Source organism: Falco cherrug, chromosome W, assembly GCF_023634085.1.
Source record: "Falco cherrug isolate bFalChe1 chromosome W, bFalChe1.pri, whole genome shotgun sequence".
NCBI lineage: Eukaryota > Metazoa > Chordata > Aves > Falconiformes > Falconidae > Falco > Falco cherrug.
In genome coordinates, this window is record NC_073719.1 from 4,110,246 (window position 1) to 4,132,812 (window position 22,567).

General features: G+C 35.3%; 1 protein-coding gene across 5 annotated transcripts in view; it reads right to left on the reverse strand.

The window, feature by feature from the left end:
- LOC102057777 (A disintegrin and metalloproteinase with thrombospondin motifs 6) overlaps nt 1–22,567 on the reverse strand; it is a 155,247-nt gene that overhangs the window by 46,475 nt on the left and 86,205 nt on the right. For all 5 annotated transcript variants that reach the window (XR_008730091.1, XM_055698088.1, XM_055698089.1 and 2 more), the window contains 5 exons: nt 22,233–22,340; nt 15,714–15,859; nt 12,947–13,010; nt 2,146–2,248; nt 861–994 (listed from right to left, as the gene is read on the reverse strand). Coding sequence is in view for 4 of the 5 variants with exons in the window: in XM_055698088.1 (XP_055554063.1) it covers nt 861–994; nt 2,146–2,248; nt 12,947–13,010; nt 15,714–15,859; nt 22,233–22,340 (555 nt within the window). In the remaining variant the exon portion in view is untranslated. The remainder of the gene's footprint in view (nt 1–860; nt 995–2,145; nt 2,249–12,946; nt 13,011–15,713; nt 15,860–22,232; nt 22,341–22,567) is intronic.

Below are 22,567 nucleotides of genomic sequence, written 5' to 3' on the forward strand. Positions count from 1 at the left end.
ACACCAGAATTCCATGTTATTTCTTGTGCATTATTGTTAGTTTACTAATACATGGCAAATGCTTTTGATCTCATCATGTTTTTCAATAAACATACATCTTAAGCACTCAATTTAGCAAAGCACTTAAGCATCAGGTTAAGCTTTAGTTATGTTAATGTTTTCCGTGAAATCAAATGATTTTTAGAGTCACCAGCACTGTTCAGATGTTTAGACTTAAGTACATAATTAAACACTTTGCTAAACTGAGACAGCAGTGGGATGAATATAACCAAAAATATGGCACAGACCTCCAATTCTCTGCAAATTCATGCAATGCAGTTCTATAGAAATTTACAAGATAATCAGATTTTTAGTAAATGGGAAATACTTGCATCAGTATACACTTTTTCATAGAACTACTGAGCAATATTGACAACTTTCTGTTTCAATTACATCAAAAGCAGAATTGTTTGAAACAGGATGAACTAGTTAGAGAGAAACAGATTGGTATGTTCATATTTACTGTTTTTCAGCCAGAGTGGTGTTCTAATTGGAATGATGGAACAGGCTTTGGAACACAGCAAGGAATCTGTTCATCTCCTGTTGCCCTTTCCACCAATTCTTCAACAGAAACCACAAAGAAAGTAAAAAGATGAAAATGAAGGAATCTATGAATGTCTGTTGGAAGCTACTGAAATTCAAATTATTGGTCTTATTTATGCAATACCTTTTTTTTCTTTTTGTCTCAAACTTACTCTTTCATTAACTTGACTTGTTAACACTCCCATTTCGTATAAGTAACAAACAAGTACCATAATTAAATGTAGGAGATAGCAGACACAACAAAGTAATCCAGAAGTATTATATAAAACATTTGCAACCTTGCATTCTCCATTGATACAGATATCCAGTGAATCAGCATTGCACTGAGTCCCGTCTATTACTGCAGGAGCACGTTCAGTGTAAAAATTATAACCTTCAGCCAAGCAGTTTAATGCACATGGTTTAACCCCACCTGGACAACAAAAATGAAGAAGAAAAAAAACCCAAAAACCAAACAACTAGAATTCTTGAAAAGTTAATAATTAATTAAAAATATATATACCTAAACAGATCTGAAATGTATAATCTTATTTCATACTTGACACATATAATGTATACACTTTATTTTACTTCCCTTTATTGATTTATCTACTTGACTCTTCTTTCTTGCAAAAAAGATTATTTATCATAGTAAGATATGTAAAGGATGGCTGTCTCCAAAATGATTCCATTATGTTAATACAACCCTAATGATTATTGAACAATTTAAAACAATAAGGGTACCACTTCATTATCTGAAAAACATGAATAACAAAAGAATGTAGTGATATAAGTATGTCAGGGTAAATTTCAAAAACAAGATCAGACTATTTCAATTAGTAATTTAGTCCTGTTACTTGAATTACACTGCAGCTCAGACCATGTGATCACAATGGTCCTTTTTAGAATTTTGATCTAAAAAACTAAGAATAAAACAATTCAATAAATTACAAAAGCACAAAGGGGAACATGGACTTATTCACTCAGGGTTTAGAACAGGAAAAGACAAAATAATCAAAGGGCAACCTATGAACTTTGAACGACAGAAACATAACTAAGCTTGATTAAACTGTCCCAAAGAGAAAAAGAAACTACAACTCTCTTCTCTGCCCCAAAATACTCTTTTATTGCACAGTGTGATTATTTATAATTTAATTATCAAAGTAGTCTTTAGAGATTCTTATAAATGCTTTTTCCCCTTTCTCCTTTTCCTACTCTTCTGACCTTAAGTAAGGAAAACTTTGAGATTTTTTATACCAAACTCAACACTATATCATCAAAGGCATTTACAGATCACCTATGCAATCTCTAATTCTACTGCAACTGCAGGTAGAGAAGGGCTCCATATTTTAAAGTGGACTCTACAATGATGCTCACTCCCCTTCACAGTAAAACAAACCTCTACCAGAACAGAGATGACTCTTCTGTAACATTTTTGGCAATTGACAAAAATACAAGCTTAGCAAACTTCGCTCATTGTATCTTAATTAAAACATTCAATTTACAAACATTACTTTATATATAACATTTAAATAATTTTGAAGACTTCACATATGATAACATTTTTGCAAAGCTACACCATACCTCCAGTGTAGGGTTTCCAGTTATAATACTTTCCTCGAAAAGCCATATTGTCAAAGTCCGCACATTGTTTTTCTCGAAAATCGCGGGCCCCTGGAGGACATAGCTAAATTAATAAAGACAAAAAAAGATTAATTTGTTCTGAATATCAACATAAAAGGAAATACTTATATGCTTATATTACAAACATTATCATGCAAGAGACTAGGAGGTGGTTCCTTGCTTTATCTTGTGACTCTTTACACTCTTCAGTGTGATTCTGACACTTTATTGATTTACAGTTGAATTGTCTATTTTGCAATCTTAGGCTGGCATGAAGTAACTGAAGTAATTTAAACAAAGGTAAGTTATATAATAGTTTACATAAAACTGGACAATCAAAATCATGTCAAACTATGCTTCATAATCAATCCATCGGCTATCTCCTTATAAACACAGATAAAAACAGCTGAAAAAATTAAACCAAAATAATTTTGTTAAGAGCTCTACACTCAGTTGTACTGTACTAAGAAGCTGTACTGAGCTATGTTTTTAAGACACTGAAAAAAAAATTAAAATATTTTCTGGAGAGCTGTATCACCTTTGCTTACTTGTAGCCTTGACAAAAGCATTGTATTAAGGCTGAGAATGAGACTAGATATCATACTTGGTCTTGACTCTTACCGGTCTCCAAGAATGAAAATTTAAATACTACTTTGATTTAAATTTTCATCACTTCACATTACCAATTATGAAACTGAAAAATAGCTTTTTTACTTGGAATAAGGGTAGGTATAAGTGTAATTCATCTCAGGAAAGAATTACAGGAGAAACGGAATTCTTTGCTATTTCACATTTTTCATCAGCAAGTTCAAAATAATAATGACAACTAATCTTGAGTACACCCAGAATTTAGATAGCACATTAAACATTGTTATTAATGATTAAGTACCTGCTGCAATTGTAAGCTTCATCAGATAAAGTATTTGAAATATAGATTAAAATAATTTTTAGACTGGAAGACAAAATAATTTGTTTGAACAGAAATTAGCAGTGTTAACAAATATTACTATTTTATGAGCAACAGAAAAGTCCATTTGATGGCAGTTTTACTAGTCTTCATACTGATCTCAGCCAGTTAGCATTGTTCAGGAGTCTGAAATGCATTCAAGTGAAAGGGTCTGTATAAACATGCATGATAAAAATTTACTGCACAACACAAATATTAACATAATAATTATAATTCTCAGTATACATTAATCAAGTCAGCCCATTGCAATATGATTCAGAAACTACAGAATTTTTCTCCAATGTTGAAGCTGTTGCAATATAAATGAAAATGCTGGACATTACTGCAATTTTCAATTCTGTCTATATATCACTTTATTATCTCCTTCTAACTAAAAATACATTTTTGAATATAACAACAGTAGAAAAATACTTTTGCTACTTTAATTCAATAATCCTTCAGATCATAAAAATAACTGTAGAGGATAAAAAATAACTATGTAAATAAAATAAGAATTTAAAAATAAAATTAATTAGGAACACAAATTAAATTTGCCTCTTTGCATCATATTCTCCAAGCAGTAGAAGGACCAGTCTTGAATCTGAATATCTCTGATACTGGTCACTACACCCTATTCTTCAGTCTCATGCTTAGATACTAATTTACATGGCTGGTATTTTAACTGCATCAAGTTACCCTTACAAGTTAATTAAATTACACATCACCACCCCACCCACCCCCAAATGAAATCCTTTTTCTAAATAGTTACACTAGGACAAAACAATCAAATATGAAGATTAGTAAAGAAGGATAATGACTTCCATATTTATACTCTTTAAAACAATTCTTGCAATCTGATCTTTGAGATGTAGTCCTACTTTTCATTTGATGGTGATCTTGGGTGTATTTTGAGGCAACAATATAATCTTCATAAATAATCTGGATGATAGGGAAGAGCATACCCTCAACAAGTTTGCTGATAATACAAAACTGGGAGGAGTGGCTGATATGCCAGAGGGTCGTGCTGCTGTCCAGAGGGACCTTGACATGCTGGAGAAATGGGCCCACAGGAACCTCATGAAGTTCAAGAAATGAAAGTCCTGCATGTGGGGAGGAACAACCCCATGCACCAGTACACATGCTGGGGGCTGACCAGCTGGAAAGGAGCTTTGCAGAAAAGGACCTGGGGGATCTGGTGGACACCAAGTTGAACATAAGCCAGCAGTGTGCTCTTGTGGCAAAGGCGGCTAATAGTATCCTGTGCTGCATTAGGAAGAATGTCAACAGTAAGTCCAGGGAGGTGATCCTTCCCCTATACTCAGCACTGGTGAGGTCACGTCTACAGTACTGTGTCCAGTTCTGGGCTCCCCAGTACAAGAGAGACATGGCCATACTGGAGAGAGTCCAACAAAGGGCCACAAAGGGCCTGGAGCATCTCTTATATGAGGAGAGGCTGAGAGAGCTGTGACTGTTCAGAGAAGAAAAGGCTCAGGGGGATCTCACCAGTGTGTACAAATACCTGAAGAGAGGGCAGAAAGAGGATGGAGCCAGGCTCTTTCCAGTGGTGCCCAGTGACCAGACCAGAGGCAATGGGCACAAATGGAAACACAGAAGGTTCCTCCTGAACATCAGGAAACACTTTACTGTGAGGGTGACCGAGCACTTGCACAGGTTGCCCAGAGAGGTGGTAGAATCTCCCTCCTTGGAGATATTCAAAAGCCATCTGGACATCGTCCCGGGCAACCTGTTAGAGGTTTGAGCAAAGGGGACTGGACAAGATGATGTCGAGAGGTCCCTTCAACCCTCAGTCATTCTGTGATTCTGTAAGCAAAGCTAAGCTACATCTTTCTCTTACCCTATTAAATATTGATTCAGTTTTTGCCACAATTTAAACTGCTAAAATCACTGTTTGCATCCTCTTTTCTCCTCAAAGACAGCTCTGGAAGTCTCAAAGAAAACCAGCTACCCACAAGCATGCTTAGCCTGTAATCTCACTGCTGACAAGAACAGAAGACAAGGCTGGGAATACCTGGGAGCAGTTATAGGAACTAAGGGAGCAAAGCCACTCAAACAATGTTCCTGCTTTCTTGGTATTTTATCTGGGTTATGGTAGTCCTGCAGATTAAATTCTGGTTTGCTATACTGCAAGTACTGTTAAATTAATTTAACAAACTAATATACCAATGATATCAAAGCTTTTACATAACCCAGTGTCTTTGGCTCTAAAAATGCAAATCCATCAATCCATAGATAGATTGGGTGACCTCTGCAATAAAATAAGTTTTTGTTTTAGCAGCTAAGCTCTCTCAGTGAATACTGACAAGTACTAGCCCTTATCTCAGGATCTTGCTCTTCATCCAAATCATTAATTTGAACACTGAATCATTAATTCGAATCCAGTTTCAGGTGGATTCTGTAAAGTTTTCAGGCAGTCCTTTTGAAGACTACAGTTACCAAATGATAGCCTGAAACCTGAAAAATTCTGTATAAGCATAAAATGCAATATACTTAAATTTATTTTTGTTCCATACTTTTCATATCTTTTCCAATATCTCACTAATACATGAGAGGAAATAAAACTAAAGGCAATAATGTCCTCAAAAAATGCATTCAAAATAATAGGTATAGAAATGCAAAAAAAGTTACTGCAAGGTAAGCTACAATATGCATTTACAAAATGTCTGCTCTATGGCACTGTCTCTCTGTGTACTCTTCTCCCAAAATAAATTTGCAATAGTTGCTTCTCTTTATTCGGTAAAACAGTTCAATTTTTTCATGGAGTTACAATATGTACATAGATAACTTCTGTCAAACAACAGGCTGCTTGTGCTTCCAAATGCTCTTTTACAAGACTGCTAATCATGAGGTAGGAATCTAACAAACGTATAAGAACTTATAATCAGGTCTGAAGAGTGTCCTGAGAAGATGATGAAATAATTAAAATGTTGAGTCAAAAAAGTACTGACTTTAAGAACAATATCAAAATTTTTAAGACTGAAGCAAAAATAAATCATCTAAGGAGTGTTAACAAATCATTGAATCAATGTTGACATGACATCAGACATCTCACAGAAATCTTTTTATCTTGGAGCTTCAAGTCAGGCAGACTTCAGTAGTTGAAGTCATCAGGTTTCCTATTAACAAAGAGCTACACTACACCACACACATGAGAAACACAGCCAGAAGGGTGACAGCTGAAACTCAAGTACTGTTCCAAGAGGTAACCCCTCACATGAATGCATTTTAGAAAAAAATAGGCTTGAAAATATTAAATTATGAAAGCAACAAACAATATATGTGAATATATGCATAAAAGGAGGAACCAACAAAAATCACTTGCCTACATTCTGTTAAAAGGCTGAAGAACCAGAATCTTTTAAAGGTATGTATACATACATACTTCCATATAAATAAAGCATTCACAGAACCTGTAAACAAAACATGTTTCTATTCGTATTTTTAAAATTAGGAAGCTTTTAGGTTTAGATGTATATGAAACTAAGCTTCACAACCTATACATCAAATCAGACAGTGAGTTACTTTGAGTAACTATGTCCCTTGCAATTTTATTAGCATTGAGGGTGTGAGTAGTGTTTGTTTGGGTTTTTTTGTTTGTTTGGGGGTTTTTTTTAATTAAAAATGCCTTGGTTGGGAAAATATACATTTTTTTGTAAGGTATAGTGTGTTTGGTGGAAGAAACTAAGTTTCTGATGAGTGTGTTCTTTCTACCACCCTTTTGTTTACATAACTCATTAGCTAATATTCTTTTCTGCTGATCTCAATGTTTCCATTAGCAGATGCCTTTTGAATTAAGAACTCATATATGGCTTTGGAAGTGTTTGATGAGAAATATACCTAGTAGGAGTGTGTGCACTGTTTCCAAAGAATGAAAACAGTCAAAAGAAAGGGCAACAGAATCAACTCATCTCTGAAAGAAAAATGAAGTCAAAGTAATTTTTTTGTTGTTGTTTGGAAATAGTAGGAGCTTTAGGGATTGCTATGTTTAAAACTACAGATGGGCAATGAATGTTGAGATACTGAAAAAACCCCCACCCAATTTCAACAGAAAAGATGTACAAACAACACATTTTTCATAAAAACAATGACAGATTTGCATGCTTTTAATGGTTATATTAATCAAACATACCATTCCATTAATAATGTCAAGCACTAAAGACTATCATAAATCTTGGGAAAAAAAATCTACTAGTCTCAGCAATTCTTACTTACTTAGAACCCTAAATATTACCATAAAAGAAATGCACTACAATTGTCAAAACCATTAAGGCAGTAAATTTAACCTTCTGTAAGTCACAATATGTTTATGCACTGGAAAACCATACCCAAAAAATATGCTAAAAAATGATTCACAGTCAAACTGTAAGAATGTCCAAATTGCCTGGCCACAGTTTGCTGTTGTTCAAGATTTGTTTTTAAGATCTAGACAATGAAATGCAAAGTTTCCTTTTTGATTTCTTGTTTAAATTACTGACTGAAATCTGAGGATAGATAGGTGTCGTGGTTTAACCCCAGCCGGTAACTAAGTACCACGCAGATGCTCGCTCACTCCCTCCTCACCCAGAGGGATGGGGAGGAGAATCAGAAAAGACTGTAAAACTTGAGGATTATTTAATAATTGAAATAAAGTAAAATAATAATAATAATATTAACAACAACAACAACAACAGTTATAATGAAAAGGAGGGAGAGGGCGAGAAGAATGAAATCCAAAGGGAAAGGAGAAAAAACAAATGATGCACAATACAATTGCTCACCACCCACTGACGCCCAGCCAGTCCCCAAGCAATGATCAGCAGGCCCTGGCCAACTCTCCCCAGTTTAATATACTGAGCATGACATCTCATTGTATGGAATACCTCTTTGGCTAGTTTGGGTCACCTGTCCTGGCTGTGTCCCCTCCCAGTTTCTTGTGCCCCTCCAGCCTTCTCACTGGCAAGGTCTGAGAAACTGAAAAGTCTTTGACTGAGTATAAACATTACCCAGCAGCAACTAAAAACATCAGTGTCCTATCAACATTGTTCTCACACCAAATCCAAACCACAGCACTGCACCAGTTACTAAGAAGAAAATTAACTCTATCCCAGCCAGAACCAGGACAATAGGGAATACACATTTTGGAACAGAGGACTACAATTTTAAAATATTTTGATAAATTGAAGCAGTTGTTTGAAATAAAGCAATGGATGCAAATTACTACACTTGGGTAGGAACAATCAACTGTGCAAGCACAAGTTGAGGAATGACTCCCTAAACAGCAGCTCTTTAGAAAGGGATTTGAGCATTATGGATCAACACAGACTGAATAAATATTGTTACTGCTGTAGGAAAAACAAACACAATACTGAAATGAATAAACGGGATGTCATCACTAAGACGACAGACTTAGTTCTAAGTTGTACTTAGCCCTGACAGGCTTCAGCTAGAAGCCTGTGCAGAGGTTTGGGCACCACACTTCAAGATGTGCGCTACTGCAATCCCAAAGGCTATTAACATAGAGATTGTCTAGTGTAAAGAAGACCAAGAAGGGGGATGATAGTGGTCTGCAAAGACAGGAAAGGCTGCTATAGAGGAGCTGTCTTCTTATTGGGGACAGAGTGAGTAAGGGTCTTAAAGGGTGGAAAAACATACATATACAAACATATATTTTAGGAAAAGAGTCCTGACAGTAAGGATATTAAAGAATCCTATTGATATCTCCCTGACTGGAGATATTTCAAAACAGATCAAACTTACAAGTCAGCTGCCTAACAATCAGTTGAGAATGATTTAATGACAGTTGATTTTGCCTTTGAGCCAGGAAATAGCCTGAATGTCCTCCTCAGATACCTTCTAGATGTTCCTTCTGTGACCCTATAAGTTTCCTCTTAGTAATAAACAAGTATAGAGAGATTAAGGGAAGCAAAATTGACTAAGAATAAAACTGTCTGAAAAGTGTCTAACAATAAGAAATAAATTATGATAAGAATAAAAGAACATCTCAATTGTATCACTAGGTAGCTATGGTGCAATAGTTAATAACAAAAAGCAGGAAAAATTAGTTGTATATTTGTGAGGGAGCAGGTTTACATATTATGTAAACTTTCTTGTGTACTAGTTACTGTGGCAGATGCTAAATATCTATTGGAGATAAATGTTTTAAATAAGAATGCCTGGACAACTACCTTGCTAGAATCCTCAAAGAGTTAAGGAAGGAGAGCTCCAGCCTGCAAACATGAATATTTAAACAAATCTTAGACTGTACCTACAAACTGAAACAGTGCTAATGTAAAAAGTTCATTATTTGAGGACAAATAGAATATTCTAGGTTACAGTTTGCCTGACATCGATCCCAAATAATGAATAGTGAACGCTGTACCACTTATCTAAAGGATGACGCACCTATGTTTAGTTAAAAGTTGGGTAATGTCCAAGGACCCTTATTGCCACATGATGGATGTACAGACTGCTAAGTCCTTGGGTTGGTTATCTTTAGAAGGGACATTTGGTCTTAGATTCCTGTTGTACATGCAACGTGACGAAGATGGAGACTTTAAACATGGCCGCTAAGGAATAGAGTCTGCGCAGAGACAACTCCTCAAGGACATTGCGCAGGCACGAGATATGTAAATGAATTCTCAGAATTGTAATAAATATGTAAACAATTTCTTGGAAAACTAATGAATAGGTCTGAGTAGCTTGTATAAAGGGGGGACTGAAAAGTCCCCTCGGTGTGCATGACTTTGGTGGAGCGATCCCCCATGCACCCAGCGCTGCCGAATAAAGATAACCTCTGCTCACCTGCATATTGCTGACTGATTCTTCAAATCAATAAACAGAAAAGTTGGTAGAGACTTGACTGATACAGGTTTAAAAGAAATATAAATAAAATATAAATCAGTATTTTGTATAAGAATAGGTTTTATCAACTAAAACTTTTTACATTTCCTGATAAAATTAAAAGGATAATGGAATATGCTTAGATTTTTATAAGGCACTTAGTAGTGTAGAACATCCAGACTAAAAAACTAGAAACAAACCTGTACTAGATCTGTAAAGCACACAGTAAGTTTATTAAATATTTACTGACACATTTCAATAAGGAATTCTCACTTGGTGAATTCATAGGTGAATTTCCTATCAACTGTAAGAACGAAAAATATGTTCAATGTTACTCAACATTTTCATTTGTGAATTGGAACTATAAACAAAATTCTTGCTTATGAAATTTTCCAATTACAAAAAGACCATCTCAGTGAAAATTAAGATGAAAGTAAATTAATTACAGCATATCATCTGGTAAACTGGATCCATTCAAATTAAAATTGCATGAAGACAGCCAATCACAAAGATACACATCTATGGAAAAAAATAAGATGGTCAAAATTTGAGAATGGTACACTAATTTGGAAGGTTGTATGACTGGAAAAGTTTTGCAGCTCATACTGGACACGCAGCTCAGCTTCAGTTTCTCTCACAACACTGTGCCCCAAGGCCTAATGCACTTCTTGGCTGTACTAACAGAACAGCTGTCATAAGCAGTAGGAAAGTAATTTTTAATTTTGAAATTTGAAATACTTCCTAACAATGAGGATAACCTCCACAGAGAAGTTTGCAGAACTAATACTTATGATATTTAATAACAATCATAAAAACAAAGTTTTATCAAGGAATGTTTTCTAAACTCCTGAATTATTGAACTCTGATTTAGTGTTTAACTATATGTTAAACAAATCTGTGCACAAAGTTTAGGTCAAGCTGACCCACCCTTCTCAAGTCATCAAAATTGATGACTGAAAGGACTTCTAATCAAGGGAGTCAACCTTGGGAAACAAAGAACAGATAATGATAAGAACACTATTATCTAAATTATGCAGAAAGAAGCCTCCAAGTGAGAAAGTTTTGGCTGCATGAGGAGACAAGCTGATAAGGTGTTGCAACCCACAGAAAATTAGTTGAAAGTAAGGACTAAGGTAATTGTGGTAATGGGAGATCGTGACCTCCAACTCAAATAGCCCCCCAAAAGAGGGCAAAACTCCGCCTGAGGAGCATGCGTAGTTAGTAAAAACCAGAACCAGCATATTAACTACTGTATTTTTTTCTGAACATATCAAAAGATAAACAGGTGAAACACCACCATTAGGTACACAGACTCTCCCGCTGTTATGAACTGTATTGATTTAAGAAGAAAATTAAGACAAATTTGAAGCTAAAATAATATGGAAGCCTATTTATGTTTGTACTGCTACTGACTTGGAAACTTACTAGTGAAATTCTTTATTGGTGTGAACTTTTTTCTGGTACAATTTTTACTTGAAGTTGTAATTTTGGTTCATAATTTAATTTTAGACATTTATACACTGACCCACTGTGGTGGTGTGCTTTCATTCCCCGCTACCCCCCCCCCCCCCCCCCCCCATTTTCGGTAACTAAGACCCACCAATGGCGGTGATAACCAATGCCTCTGGTCCCTGAGGGCAGTAATCGACTCAAAGCGGCTTCTAACAGTAAACGGGTCTAACAATGAACCTGACTGAGTGACACCCAGGGTGGGGCGGAGGCCTCATAGCCTGGTTTTGCTTCAACAAAAGCCAGGAAGATCCCCTTACATCTGTACCAAATACCCTGCCCTATGCTGAACCATCGGGCCCCACTGACCTCTAAGGGCCAATCGGCACAAGATTGGCTTAGTCCCACCTTGCCGTGAGTATAAATCTGGCATTTAGAATCCTCTGTTTTGAGGGTGAGAACCCCAACCACTGTAGGGGTCGATGGGCCTGGACCTCTCCTCCCCAAGCAGGGACGCCTCTTTGGTAAGACTTGCGCCCCTGACTGCATTGGATGTTACTCGGTAATGTATCGCTATCTAAAGCGCTGAACTCTTAACTCAAACTCGATTGTTGCAGTAAGTGCATTCATCAACGGCAATTCTGAATTTGTTATATCTGTTGCCTTAATAAATCATCTATTTTTATCAACTTTGCAAAACTGTTTCAGTGAAAGTCCTTGGCTCTGACAGGCAAATATTGACTATGATGAGTGGCTGTACATATATAATCCTTTAGATATAAACCCGTTGACCAAGTCTGAGACTAGGATTGGATCCAGCCACACCTAGACTCCTCTCTGGGAAGGAGTTTAGAAAGCAAGGGGATTCTTTCCAAACCTCGACCCTCTTGACTCAGTGGAAGGGCTGTCTTCCCCCCCGCCACAGGTCAGACCCTTACCCCTTAATGCGTCGCCCACCCCCTCAGTGGTACTTCATTATTTGATGGGCTCAGCTCTAAAATGAAACTGCATAATCATTCTGGTAACACAAGAAACAGTGGATATCTGATGGCAAAGCAGCAGGTTTAAAACACCAGAAGAAATACATTTTAACAGAATGTATAAGAGGATTGTGCAACACATTAGCACTGGAAGTTATAAAGGTATAAAAAGGGTAAGAGGGTTTAAAAGTGGATTCATGGAGGATACTTCCATTTGTGGCAGTTAAGCAACATGGTACAGATATGATGTGGAGCTCAAGAAATCTTTTCACACCCAGCTTCTGGAAACTCATACAGTACATATTCATGGAAAAGTCATGCCTTGGCAGCCAGAAGTTAATAATTTTTCCTTAAGCACCTGTTATTTGCCACTGCTGGGAGACAAGACACTGGGCTAGCCAGACTTTTTGTCTGATGTGGAATGTTCCTTATTCACCTAAAACAGAATTCAAAGCTTTTCTGAACGAGGAAAAAAATGCATCCATTGCTGCTGAAATGAAAAACAGACAAGTTGAGATTGTACTCTTACAATGGAACAAAATTTACTTACATTAGTATTACAGGAGCGATACCGCTTCCTTTCTCCAAGACAATATTTGCCTCCACCTGAAGGCCTGGAAAAACATGTTTTATGTGGTAGTATATGTATTAGTATAAAAACAAGTTCATTATATATATTTATGTATTATTAGTATAAATACAAGTCCATGAGATAGAATTATATATTATATAAAATTATAAATTTATAAATATAAATTAACATATAAAATTTTATATAACAAAATTTTAAAAGTACGTAGAAGTTTTAAGGTGATATTTTTAAAGTATTTTATTTAATAATTGTAGCATTGACATGAATTGGAGCAGACAAAACAATACCGGGTACTTGAAAATCTTCACACATATAGTATTTATCTAGTTTGCATAGATCCCAAGGAATACAGTTTAACTGTATTTTGAACATCTTAAAAAGGCATTGTTTTTAATATTTGCTTGCTTTGTAAAACTAGAATGAGTGTGGATAACTGGCTAGCTGAAAAGGGTCACATAGACATAGTCCAGCTGGCTGGACAAAAATGCACATCGCTCTCAGCTTATCTGAAGTAAAGCAAAATACACTGTCTTTGGCTGTCCTTGTTACACAATAACAGGAAGATTTCGGTGGGAAAAGAATGTTGCAGGTGGGAACAGAAAACTACAGAAGAGAAACTAGGGGCGGGCTTGGTATTTAGGCAACTAACCAATAATGAGCTTAACTTTTGTAATATGTATGAGCTAATTATAACAAGGCATAAAAGGTGACTGTAAGGGACAATAAACGAAGTCTGCTGATCTCTCATATTGAGTGACTGTGTCTTCCCTCCGTCGCGACAAATGAGCAATGTGTAAAACAACCTACATACTTTTTTTTTAATCTTCTCATATTACACATGAAAATATAACAAAATGAAGAAATATTGTCTGCTAAATACTGGAGCCAAGAGCAAAGACTGCATTTTCTAGTTCAAGAATCTGATTTGAATTAAATAGTATTAAAACTGAGGAAACAGGTTTCTATTAGTATATTAAGACACTAGCTCTTCTCAAATTGTTCAAGAACCTTATCTGTCTTCCACAGAGGTCAAATACTGAATTAACATTGACTTAAATAGAAGACTAATCAGACATCAGATCTTTGGCTCATATCTTAAAATCAGAATAGAAAAAAATGTGGTGTTTGATTTATAATAAAGAAATAAAAGAATTTACAATTACCTAAAAAGAAAATCAATACTATTTTTCACATTACAGATATTTAACCAGGCAACGCTATTCTAGAAACTAAAGTTAATTAATGAACGAAAGGGAATTTTTTCCTAATGCAGACACATACAAAAGAAAATTTAAACAAAGAGTGCATTTGCTTGCTGCACTGTTAAACATTTAAAATTTAATCATCTTTCAGTGTACCAACTGATATACATGGTGACAGGAGTTGTTAAAAAAATATTAGGAAATTACTCATGTTCCAAACTAACATTTAACTATCATTTTTACATACTTCTGTGAAAAAAATAATGTATTTAATTTATTATTCTCTCAGTAACATAATCTGAATTGCTATCAATGCATATGGATATTTTTTTCTTTTGAATTCATTCAGTAAGTAGTGATATTTGCTAGATTTGATTGACAGTTATTGCTAATGATAGGAGGTGAACAGACCACCTTAAACAGCAGTAATGTAGCGTCATGGTGTCTCTTGCAGAGCGCAGTAGAAACTTGAAGTACAGCCTAGCTTACAAAACATGGGTACAAGCAACAAAGAACTGAAGTGTGCAGAGAGGAGAAGATAAGAACGGAGTGACAAAACTCACAGAATGGATTTTCATGAAATAAGCAAAAAAGCTTCATGTTTTCAAGAAAAAGTGGTTTTAAAAACTAATAATGGTGATGAAAATAGAGATTATGGGATGTGACAAGAACAAGGTATGGAGTAATAAAACCATCCTTCCACTAAGACCTAGAGCTGTGATGAAGTAACCAGAACAGGGCAAGCAGCAACAGAAAAAAAACAGTGATTCATTCAGCAAAGAACAGTAATGGAAAGAAGTAAGCATTCCTCATCTGAGAAGCACTAGTGACAGAGAGAAGAGCACTTACCTGACAGATCTTCTCTGGAACAGTGCTCAGGACATTGGGAAGCAGAGAGATGAAAGGACCAGTACAGATACACACAACAGCCCAAGCTGTAGTAGAGAAGCTGGCCCCTCTTGAGAGAGAGTAGATGGGCCAATAGGAAGTAGTGTTGGGGAGAGAAGTTGCTGAATTCTTTTAAGAGTCAGTGGGAAGTCACAACTAAGTGTTGGATGTGATAGCATATAAATATATTGTATGTAACATGATAATACAAATTATGGTTTATATGTAAGCAGTTGTATGCAAAATCTTAGAAATATTGAGTTATTTTTTTAATAACTGGCAAGTTACTTTATATCCTAGACAAGCATCAGAGATAATGTCTTAAGAAGAAAATCTAAGGCATAATTTAAATATATTTGCATGAACAGTAAGTTGCAGAAAGAAAACTGTTCTCGTTACTGCTAAATATAAATCCAGTTATCTTTACAGTACATACATAACAGATACATTAAGAAACGTTAAAAGTATGCCTCGTGAGCTGCTCCTGCTAAACTGTAAACTGTTTCTGTCTGCTATTTTGAAGACAAATGTTGCCAAACTAGCAAAACAATTTTACAGATAACATGTGTAACCATAGTTTTGAATAATTTTTAAGTGTGTCTTTTTGTTGGCTCCGGCTTACTTTAGCTACTTACGCTGGACTGTCACAGTGTCTTATAGATGAGGAGACTCCTCCCCCGCAGGTCCTGCTGCACTCTCCCCATAATGACCATAAACCCCAGCTTCCATCTATGCTCTGGGGCCAAGTGCCAAAAGGTACGCACTCTCCCTGATAACACCACTGAAAGATTTCACAAAAAAACCCACAAAATTAGCTTCCAGGCCGACATAGAGTTATCAGGACAGAAAAATATAAGGGTCAGGCAATGGCAATTATAGGCATTAGCATTCTCTGTATAGATAACAAGACTAATATTTTACATTTTCTAGCCATGTTTAGACATTGGTGATGGTGTGTGTGATTTTTTGTCTTCGCTAAATCCTGAATCATAGGTCCCTATCACAGACCATAAGTTAAAGCAAGCTTAAAATAAATATTTTTGTTTCTTCATACATCCTCCTTAATGATTAATATTAAAGGAACTGCAAATAGCTTACAGACTTTTTAAACACTAAGATGCATTTCTAAGATTAGTTTAGTAAAACACCCTCCACTTAGGATTCATGTAGGGGCTTCATTACACAAAATGAAAAATTCCCTCCAATAATATTTTTAAGAAAATATTCCCTTAACATTTTAAAAAAAAATCTGAACTAGGTTACAATGGAAGAAGAATTTGTTGCAGTACTTAATTTATACTAACCCTACAGACATAATAAAAGTAGCACCACGGCATTAGACATGGTACAGAAAATCACTATATAATAGTGACTAGCCATTTGTTCAGGGACAGAATGAACATGTGTACTTTATTCATGCAAACACTGAACCTTTGCAATATTGTTATTTATATTGGACATACAAAATGACAGACAATTCACACAATAGCTAATTGTTAAAATAAGTTTATAATTTCCTTAGAAACCTTTTTTAAATCATTCAGAAATAAACCTGGAGCCCATAGTTTGTTCCACATTCTGGTGTCTATTGCATTACTGAGAATCTGGTAGCTCAATTAGATAAGCCTTTCTTGCTGTTACTGGCTTAAGTGACAGAGTAGAGCATGGCCTCAGGTTTACTGTGACCTGAATCTGCATGTTTCACTTCTAAAAGGTGGATATCTGCTGTTTAACTCCCTTGAATTCCCATAATAGACACAGTATTGATCCTTTCCAAAAAGAAACCCAGATGTCTGTGTCAAAATCAGCCATATGAATTTGAAAAAAAGCACTGAGACATACACAGAAGACACAGAGAGATAGACATATCCCTGTTCAGCCATAAGCACTACTAAAAGACTCAGTGTTGACTTTATGCTAATCAGTACAGCAAAGCCAAGTTTTCTCTTATCCTGAGACCTAAGGCTCACCTAAAGCATCAGTCCTGGTAATTTGGGATATATGTAAACAAGTAAATGCAGCTACTCACAATGACCTGAATTACTCTGGATTTTTATGAAAGAAACTGAAAAGAGAATTTAACCATCAGTCATTACTCAGGAAAAAAAAGAATTAATAGGTGTTTGATATGAACAAGGATTGTACAGAGTTAGTCAAAGACAATTAATAAATTATTTTTTCATTAGAAATTTCATTTTTAATAAAAAGGTACTTCTAGACTGTCAAACATGTCAGAGTAAGTGTGAAGCTCTCAAGAACGTACATTAAAACAATGAATAATAAAATGTGTAGCTTATCATGAGCAAATGCACCTAGATAAAAAGTAGTTTTGCATATAAACACATGCTACCATTTAACATTAATGTGAAACCTGTAGCATTATTTTTCTAGCCACATTCATACTTGTTTCTTCTCAAAACATTTTTATCCTCCTCTTTTTTCTCTGTATGTGCAGTACGTGTTTTAAAACAGCTGTTACAATCCAGCACATTTCGGTTTATAACCTCATCCTCTATCAGTTAGAGAAACAAAACAGCATTAATGTAAAGCAAACTATTTTAAATCTCAAGATCAAAAAGCATTGCCTTTTCTACTAGGTCTGGTTGGGACAGTTTTCCTCATAGCAGCCAGTCTAGTGCTGTGTTTTAGGTTTGTGACCAGTGCATATAACACACCAATGTTTTAGCTACTGCTGAACAATGCTTGCACAGCATCAAGGCTTTCTCTGCTTCTCACTCTGTTGCACCAGTGAGTAGGCTGGGGGTAGGCAAGAGGTGTGGAGGGGATACAGCAGGGACAGCTGACCTCAACTGACCAAAGGGATATCCCATACCCTATAACATCATGCTCACCAATAAAGCTGGGGGTATTTCCAAAGTAGCCATTGCTCAGAAACTGGCTGGGCATCAGTCTGTTGGTGCGGGGTGGTGAGTGATTGCCTTTGCATCTCTTGTTTGTTTTTTCTTTCTTTTCCTTTCACTTACTAAACCCTCTCTATCTCAACCCATGAGTTTTTCTCACTTTTGCTGTTGATTCTCTCTTCCATCTTGGGGGGGGGGGGGGAGCGAGTGACTGGGGGGGGCTTAGCTGTCAACCCACCACACCCTTCTTCAGAAAAAAAACAAGGACACAAGATTTCATGGAGTTGTACTGTGGAAAGGAAGGTTTATCCTTCTTGCAGTTCTAAATTTACAACTCAGAGGTTTATGCCAATAAGTAGGCATCTGTCAGAGGAACGTACCTTCATATATACGGAGCTTCTCTTAAATCCAGACTATCACTGAATATCTGCATAACACATAATGCAGTCCGTATAGTGAACTCAAATATTTTTAGGTAGTACAGATATAACCACATGGCACAGTGTTTTGCAATGCCTCTAACAGTGCAATTATGATGGAGAAGGAAGTATTTATGTGAATTACACATGAAAGATTAAAATTTTTTGTTTTCTTATAAATATAATGATAAATTAAGTGATAATGATTTTATTAATCTAAGACAATAATCTCCTTAAAGCATTCTGTTAGAGAGGCCACAGGAGTACATGATCAGGTATCTAATGCTAAAGTAAAAAGCTAGAAATTAAAATGCTTCTAAGAGTAAAAATGTATGCTAATAATTTAATTTAAAAAACATTATAAATATTAAAAACATGTCAAAATCAAAGTTAATAAATGAAACACACTCAGAATTAAAGTTAACCCCCCAAACTCTATATTATGATTGTATAAAAGAGGCAGGTGCATTTCACCTGCCTTGTTTTTCCAAAGCTGTATAAAACCTCTGTGCTCTGTAATTTCCTGCCATCCAAACATTTCTTTCTTCTACATTCCCATATTTCCCTGTAAAAGCTCCCTAAATGCTGTTTTTTCTTCTCTACTGAAGTTAAATTTGAGGACTTACTGCTCACTTTAGTGAAAATTTATCTTTCACCAGAGGCCAGTGATGCACAGAATCTCTGTCAGAGTAATTAAAGATTACCAAAATCTTCATTATTTCTAATGGGACTACAGAAATATGCTTCTGCCATGAACTATAGCAACCCAATCTGCTATAATGAGGTAAGGACTACTGAGTAACCAGTATATGAAGATACAAGAGGAGGTGACAGCTATTTTAAAAGAACAACCCTTCATGAAAGATTTAGAACTGAAATGTCAATTCTCTTCCACTGAAGCAACTTTCAGTTAGTTCAATTAGGACAGTGGTGATGCATTTGAATACATCTAAAATGTGCACAAAATTTTAACCCTGTGAATTGATGTGAGCAGACTGGGAATTTTCTTCTACAGATTATTAACAATAAACCAAACTACTACATTATGGCATATTTGAGATCACTTTTTATATGAATTTTAGCTGTTTAACAGAACTAAGATTTACAACAGTATGCATTTACAAAACTCATACAGCAATTACTGTAATAGTGAGGAAAACTGCCATCTCATCTTAAACAATGGATTTTCAACCAGTGCTTCTATAATTATTTTGTAAGGAAACTTAATGTCCAGTAATAACTTTAATTTAGGTCACCACATGATATAGCTACTTAAACTGTGCTTTCAGCACACTTTTCACTTTTTTGCAAGTTTTTCCCTTGTTAGCATCCCTCCCTAGCGTGAGTCTATACAATGATGCTAGAAAAGGTTACTTTTTTATTACTTTAAATTCAAAGACAAAAATAAACATTCCTATCAATTTTGTCTTTTTGTTTTATATGCACTATTTCCTCATCAGAGTATTTTTAAATCTATCAGTTAGTTTACCTCCACAAACACATCTCTGGGTATAAATGACCAGAGAGAAGCTTCATGTATATTTTAAATTATTATTGCAAGATTAGGAAAAAGTGCACCTTTTTGAACCCGGATGATATGAAAAACCCTTCACCAAAGCATGAACATGTTAAAGCTTCAAAACAGAATAGATGTACAAGTTCTGTCAGTAGCAAACACCCACTCTATTCTCTTTCCCTCTATGCAGAAAACAGCTGAGTAACATTTATGGAAAACACTCTAAAAACCTTCAGGCATAGGCAGACATCTACTGTGGACAATTTCAACCCAAAGAGTTAAAGTTTGGCATGTTTATATAAGGAACTGAAAGAAGGTTTTATAATAGAGTGTTAGGCAATTTTAATCATAGAAATCCCTCCCAACTCTGCCAATAAGACATTAATGCACAGTGCATCAAATTTTCCTTTGAGCTAATAGTTACACCAAATTTACATCAGTGTAACTAAAAGCAGAAATTGACCCTCCAAATATGATAAAGTACTCTGGGATCTTGTTAGGCATTTAGAGCAGAGAACGTAATTTATTATATATTTGGACAGAGCCCAGCAAAATAGGGCCTAATTTGGTTGTGGTCTTTAGGAGTGACTGCAATATAAATGTTATAATAATAATAAAGTGTTACAGAATTGTAGCCTATTATTTTCTCCTTAGCGTGTGGTGAAGAGAAATACATATTCTGAAAGAACTTGTGTTTTCAGATTTTTTTGCTATCAGGAAATATAAATTTACAGGAAACTTTGAAGCTGCAGTTTACAGAAACAAAACCATTTCTCTCATTACCCTCTAAAATATAATGATGGAACAAGATACTGATGACTGGAAAAGATATTTTGTAGAGAGCAAACTGATTAAAGCCTCTGGCAAATGGACACAGCAATAGCATTTTAAAGCATCTCATCATGTTCACTGTAGTCTCACGGTTTAAAAAAATATAAATTGAGGTAAATTGCTTCTTGTCATTGACAAGGAGTGGTGGTTCCAAAATAAACCTAGACTGTTGAGTAGGGCTCCTAGCATTTTCTATTACTCTAATTAAAGGTAACATTTTTGGTAGAATGTGAAGGTCTCTCTATTTTCATTGACTAAGTCTAAGAACTCTATTTTTTTAAAGTGATCCCTTCAATTAATTTATTTAACATGGTTTACCAACATTTCCAAACTCAGCATGGAAAAACCATCAGAATGACACTATGCCATGGATCCTGAATTAAGCTGTCAGCAAGGATTAATAAACTCTAACAGCTGCCCAAAAGCTTTTATTCTTTTTATTTAAACATCAGATTGCAAGTCAAAATGCAGTGTAATCTTTGTTGAAGCTACTCCAGCTAGCATGGGAAGAGTCAGAACAGACAACAGATGACAATAGTCATTGTTAGGAAAAAAATCCAATCTGGAGCAGTAAATCTTAAGGACAGATGGATGCAGCAAATCTTGGAGAGATACTGGAAATTGTTTTAATATAGTAAGTTCTCTTCACTTCCTAAAAACCTGCATAAAATGTATTATCTTGAAAAGAGGTATATGGAATTAACTTTTTTCCCCAATATGTATCCTCTAAATTAATAATTAAAATATTTTTCTCTCCTCTTTAAGATCTGTATAGATTTTGCCTCGTAATTGAGAAACACTCTTACTATTCTTCTTAATCTAAACCTCATTTTCAGAATTTTGTCTGAAACTACTGATTAATATACAGTCAACGTTTTAAAATCCAAATTCAAATGTTCAGACAAATGCAGAAGCACTAGGCTTATCTATTGCAACACTGACTTTCCATACTTTACTGTTAGGTAGGAAAGCTTATCTGACTGCATAGCAAAATCCTTTCAAGCTAAACGGTTATGCAAGTATAACTGAATATTAAAGGAATAATTCAAAGTCAAAATAGAATGGTCACTGGGAAATATGGGCCTTTAGAAACCCCATTTATTAAGGCAACTTTTTTTCTATATGCTTGTATGATTCAGCTTACATCTGAAGGAATTAATTTTTTGTTTATCTTCTATACAAAACAGAGTTCAGGCTCTAGATCTATGTTACACATTTTCAGAGTTTAACAGTCCATTATGGAATAATGCTATAAATTTTAATAATAATAAAACTAATAAATATACAGAGAGTATGTAACAGGATTTTTTTTATGCAGGCTATAGAATTTTGTAGCAAGGATAAATGTTTTATTAAATTACATATATAAAATAGTTGTTAAATAAATTCTGTAGGACATTTCCATTAAGATGCAAATGTATTCTAAACTATATAACTCTTTTTGAACTGTTATACTTTCTCATAAGGAGTTTAATTTTCTAGTTCTTTCTTCCTGTAGTCTTTAAACAATAAATTATATGTACTCACCCCCTTTTCAATGCTCCCTGTTTGGCAAAGAGTACCTTCAGCTGCTGGAATGCTGTTGGTGACACAGCGGTTACTTTTGCTGAGGCACCAAAGCTCTCTACACACTTCCTAGGAAAGAAGGCAGAAGTTAATCAGAATAATGGCCTAAAATTAGTTCCAGTCCTCATACACACGTGTATACACAAATTGTTTTGAGCAGAGACTATAAGAACTGGGCTGGAGAGATAAATCTATAGATGGTTTTGAAATACTCTGAAGCAATTTCAAAGGCACAATATTTTACCTAAGAATATTCTGCCAAAAAATTCTGGAAGCATCAAATTGTAGACTACAGG